Source organism: Platalea leucorodia (assembly GCF_965183815.1).
Source record: "Platalea leucorodia genome assembly, chromosome: 5".
NCBI classification, from domain to species: Eukaryota; Metazoa; Chordata; class Aves; order Pelecaniformes; family Threskiornithidae; genus Platalea; species Platalea leucorodia.
This window is the reverse complement of record NC_138827.1, coordinates 38993922-38999414: the sequence shown is the minus strand read 5'-3', so window position 1 is coordinate 38999414 and position 5493 is coordinate 38993922. Positions and strand designations below refer to the sequence as shown.

Sequence of the window (5493 nt, the reverse complement as noted above, 5' to 3'; positions counted from 1 at the left end):
GTCGCGTCCCGGGGCTGCTGGAGGCGTCGGGAAATGGTAATTCGTCCTAAACTATAACTCGGAAAACTCTAAATCATTCATTACCACCTTTATAATTACTCTGCTAATTAGGTTGACACGCCACTTCATCAGGATTAATACGACGTCTTGTCACAGCACTTTCCCATTACACTGACATTCAACCGGGGAAGCGTCCCGGGAACACCGGATGATGCTCTCCGGGGGATCCGATCCATCGGCCGGGGAACCGGGGCTCGACGGGGCGGCGGCGGCGGGGACGGGAGGGAGGGGGGGGCGCGCTGGAGGCGCGCCCCCCCCTCCCTCCCGCCCCCGTCCCCGCCGCCGCCGCCACTGATTGGCTGCCGCCCGCGCTGCGTCAGCCCCCCCCCCCCGTCCCTCCGCCAATGGGGGCGGGCAGCGGCGGCGGCAAAAGCCCGGGTTTATAATAAACGACGGGGGGAGAGGGGGGGGGAAACGACGTGGCGGCCGTGACGTCATGGGGGGAGTCGCCGCCGCCGAGAGGAGCTCGGTGGGCACGGACGGGCGCGTCGCAGTGGCCGGTGTCCGCCCCGCTCCGCGCCCGCAACTTCCCGCAACAAAGTTGGTTAAAACGGCGCAGCGGCCCGGCGGCGATGCGGTGCTCGGCGGGGGCTCCGCGTTAGCGCCGCCCGCGTCGCCGGTGCGCGGGTCGGGGTAACCCGCATCCCCCCCTCCCTCCCCCGGTGCTACCCCCGCGGCCGCCCCCGGGGATGCGGGCGCGGCGCTAGCGGTCCGCCATGGAGGGACCGAGCGGGTCCAGCTTCGGGATAGACACGATCCTGTCGGGCGGCAGCACCGGCAGCCCCGGAGTCATGAACGGAGACTTTCGCCCCCACGGTGACGGCCGGCCGGCGGATTTTAGGAGCCAGGCCACACCGTCCCCCTGCTCGGAGATCGACACGGTGGGGACGGCTCCCTCGTCGCCCATCTCGGTGAGCATGGAGCACCCCGAGCCGCACCTGGGGGTGGCGGAGAGCCTCCCGCCGCCGCCGCACCACCTCCACCTCGGCCCGCACCCGCCGCCGCCGCCGCCGCCGAGTTTGCAGCCGTCTCCCCCACAGCCGCCGCCGCCGCCCCAGCTGGGCTCGGCCAGCTCCGGCCCCAGGACTTCCACCTCTTCTTTTTTAATTAAAGACATTTTGGGCGACAGCAAACCGCTGGCGGCGTGTGCACCTTACAGTACCAGCGTCCCCTCTCCCCATCACACCCCCAAGCAGGAGGGCAGCGCGGCCCCGGAGAGCTTCAGGCCCAAACTCGAGCAAGAGGACGGCAAAGCCAAGCTCGACAAGCGCGACGACACGCAGGGCGACATCAAATGCCACGGTGAGTACGGCCCGGCCCGGCCCGGCCCCGCATCGCCTCGGTCGCCGCTAAAACCGGGGCCGCGGCGCTCGGCCGCATCGGTGAAATGAAGAAATCGGGGGGGAACCTGAGGTAGGAGCGCTCCGCTCCGCCGGGGCTTGTCGGCGATCCTCGCTATCGCGGGTTTAAGATCGGTAGGAAATGAAATCGCTTTTTTCCTCCCTCTTTGTCGGCCTTTCCTCCTCTTTTTTATTTAACTTTCCCGTTTTTAAAGAAATAGCCGGAGCGGTGGGATGGCGGTGGAAACCAGAACGTATTTATTTTTTAATGCAAATGCGCATAAATGATTCTCCGGCTTTCTAAGAACCGGCGGCTCAGCTGCAGTTACTGCCTTCAGCCTTTTCAATTTTGCTAAAATAAAAATGAGGAAAAAAAAAATAACCCACTTCCCAACAGCCAATACTAAATAAACGAAAAAAGTTTTAATTAAAAATAAAATAATAAAAAAAGCAATCGGCCCGCGATAGGCAGCCGAAGGTTGGAGGGCTTTGTGCGTTTTGCAAAACACCCGGGTTTTCCCCGCGCCGGGATAGGAAGGTTTATTTCTCCGTCTTTTATTTTGTTTTGTTTTGTTTTGCTTTGTTTTGTTTTGTTTTAATTACGGATTTCGCGCTCATGGGGAAGCCCCCGCCGTGCAGGATTCGTAAATGAAAATAGCGATGTGTGCGTGGGGAAAGGAAGGGGAAGGAAGGAAAAGAGTGAGGGAAGGCGAGGCAGGGAGAGGGGCTGCTTTCCCCGCGGGGCCGGCGGAGCTGCCCTCCCCGCAGGCAGCCCAGCTCGGCCGAGCGGCCGCAGGACACATTTTTCTAATTTTGCCCCATTGAGATATTTTTGCCCGGCTGAAGAGCAGCGAGCCGCCCGGGTGTGCCGCTCGTTTTGCTCCTTTAGCATTAGCATAAGAGTGTCCAAACCAGATGTACAGTCTGGTCTGGCCATTTTTGTGTGCACCAACCTCCCCAGTGGGTCAATTAGGGAGATTATTGTTCTTCCTGCGGGGAAGATCAAGGAGCGCCACAAACCCGGGCCGGAGCGGAGCCGCATTGACATATCGATTTCCCGGCATTTCGGGCCGGGGGGAGCGGGCGAGAAAAGAACGAAAGCCCCGTAGGTAGCAAGCGGAGAGTGGAAATCCCGCCGTCCTCCGCCGTATTTGACCGTTCCCCGCCGCCCCCCCCCCCCCACCCCCGCCTCGGAGGAGCCCCCGGGCAGGGGGCGACGGGGCCCGGTAGCCGGGGCGGGGGGCCGAGCCGGTGTCCCGCCGGTCCTCACGGCTCCTCGGCTCGCTTGTAGGGACAAAGGAGGAGGGCGACCGGGAGATCAGCAGCAGCCGGGACAGCCCGCCGGTGCGGGCCAAGAAGCCGCGGAAGGCGCGGACCGCCTTCTCCGACCATCAGCTCAACCAGCTGGAGCGCAGCTTCGAGCGGCAGAAGTACCTGAGCGTGCAGGACCGCATGGACCTGGCCGCCGCCCTCAACCTCACCGACACGCAGGTGAAAACCTGGTACCAGAACCGGAGGTAAGGCGGGACACGGCGGGGCGGCTGCCCGGGAGCTCCCCGGAGGGCCGTGGGGGGGGGCCGGGCACCGCTCTGCTCCTGCCGGCGGGAGCCCGGGCCGAGGCGGGGGGAGCCCGGCGGCTGCCCCGCGCCCTCCCCGGCGGCGGGCCGGGGGGGTCCGGCCCCTGTCACCGCTGCCGTAATTTTCTGTCTCATTACATACGGTCGCAGCCACCCTAATTCTGTCGCAAACCATTAGTGTCAGCGCGCTGCGATCTAAACCGTGTGCCGCGGTTATTAATTTGGCCGGAGTCGCCGTGTGCATGTGTCGGGGCTGGAGGGAGCCGGGCAGGGCCGGGGGGTCGCGGCGTGCGCGGGCCCCGCGGGGCCGGTGCAGCCCCGCCGGGGCCCCGGTGGTGCGGGGCCGTGCCGGGGAGGGGAGGGGGCTCGCCGGCCGCCGGTCCCCCGCGGAACCGGGCCGGGTGCCCCGTCGCGGCGCCCGCCCTGCAGCCGCCTCTTCTTCCCCCCCGGCAGGACGAAGTGGAAGCGGCAGACGGCGGTGGGCCTGGAGCTGCTGGCCGAGGCCGGGAACTACTCGGCCCTGCAGAGGATGTTCCCCTCGCCCTATTTCTACCACCCCAGCCTGCTGGGCAGCATGGACAGCACGACGGCGGCCGCGGCGGCCGCGGCCATGTACAGCAGCATGTACCGGACTCCCCCCGCGCCGCACCCCCAGCTCCAGCGGCCGCTGGTGCCGCGGGTGCTGATCCACGGGCTGGGACCCGGCGGGCAGCCGGCCCTCAACCCCCTGGCCAACCCCATGCCCGGCACCCCGCACCCCCGGTGAAACGGCACCGCGGTCCCCGCAACGAGCCCTTCCCCTCCCCGTCCCCAAACAAGCCCCAGCACCGCAGAGGAGGAAGCGAGGGGAAGCCGAGGGGCAGGAGCTTCTGCCGGCAGCCACCGGCCACCGAGGGAGGCGATCAGTCAGAGCAGGGACTCTTGAACCGTGAACCCAGAGCCGAGCCCGTAAGTGAAACGACCACACGCGGGGGAAGGCGGGCAGAGCCGCGGGGCGACCCGCCGACCTCGGCTCCTGCGAGGCAGGACTTGGAGCTCGGAGAGAGAGAGGGACGGAGGGGGAGGAGGAGGAGGAGGAGGAGGAAAGGGAGAGGGAGCCCGCCGGAGAGACTAACGGCTGCGGAGGACGGAGGGAATGAGAGCGCCTCGACCCCCGCCCGGCGGAGAAGACCGGGGGAACGGAGAACTTTGCACTGATTTTTCTCATGACCTTTTTCTTTTTTTTTTTTTTTTCTTATTGAAAAGTGGCATGCTCCCTAATGCGAACAGAATTGTACAGACCGAGTGCTGAGTGCTATATCATATTTATTATATGTCGTCCAAAAAAGGAAAAAAAATTCACTTCTATACGTTAGTTTAAAACGAACGAACGTGATTCTCCCCTCTCCCTTTTCATGTCTTTTTGGATTCAGTAAAATAAATGCTTAGATGACAAAATATAGATTTTTTTGTGACTGAAAAATTACAGGGAAAAAAAGAAAAAAAAAAGAAATAAACTTTATCTTTTTTTAACAAACGTGGAAATTCAAGGTAGCTAATTTTCCCCGTGACGAGAACCCAAGAAATTCGGAGTAGAAAAGGCAAATGCCACTTTTTCTTTTTTTTTTTTTTTTTTTTTTTACTTTTAATTTTAGGCTCGTTGTTTTATAACCGGCGCTATTTTCCCCCTATCTGTATTTTAAAGGAAAAAACCAATCCCCGCGCAGGTGTCGTGCCCCTCGCCGTTATTTTAAGCACCTGGGCAGGTCGGCGGCGGGGTTCCCGGGAAGGCGGCGGGCGGCCCGGGATGGGCCCGGCTCCTGGGGCCGTGCCGTGCCGTGCCGTGCCGTGCCGTGCCGTGCCGTGCCGTGCCGTGCCGTGCCGTGCCGTGGGACGCGGCCCCGGCCCGGCAGCTGTCCCCGCATCGAGCTGGGACAGGCAGCGAGCGCCGGCGGTCGGGGTGAGTAACGGGGCAGGGGGGTCCCGGCGGACACGGAGCCCCCGAGCCCCACCGGCCTTTGATCTTTGTCGCTGCCCCCCCTCCCTTCCCGTGGCAGGCAGCTCCCTCCCAAGCGTCTGGCTTCCCCACGCCGGTCCCGCGGGGGCAGAGGGGGCGCGGGTCGGGGCTGGGGGCTGTGACCCTCCACCGGGCTCCGGGGACAGCGCTGGCCCCAGCCTTTGGAGGTGAACACCCCCCTGCGAAATTAAAAAGTTATACAGCAATTACCTATAAAACATTCATAAAGTCCAATATTATCTTCTCTGAGGGTTTGGCTTTCTTCTTTTTTTTTTTTCCCCCTCTCTATTTTTGCTCATGGGTTCCCTTTCTTTTGAGATAGCAGGAAAAAAAGAAAAAGCGAAAAAAAGAAAAAGAGAAGCCTCCGGGCACGTTTATTTGCGCTTTGCTAATTAGCGAGCGGCTTGCTGATTTCTCTGCTAATAAATTCGCGTCAAAACCATATTGACCTCTGCCTTGATCTAACAAAAGGGGAGCGGGTCGGGAACGCCCACCTCGTTTTCTGCCCGTGTGGCGGCGG

The 5493-nt window shown here is 62.3% G+C and overlaps 1 protein-coding gene across 1 annotated transcript; it reads left to right on the top strand.

Annotated features, from left to right (window-relative positions):
• Positions 1–776: 776 nt before the first annotated feature.
• Positions 777–3743, top strand: BARHL2 (BarH like homeobox 2; the record flags this gene model as incomplete). Its single annotated transcript, XM_082312540.1, has 3 exons — positions 777–1362; positions 2692–2917; positions 3431–3743. 3 exons carry the CDS (start codon positions 777–779, stop codon positions 3741–3743), a joined length of 1125 nt encoding a protein of 374 aa, XP_082168666.1.
• Positions 3744–5493: the final 1750 nt, after the last annotated feature.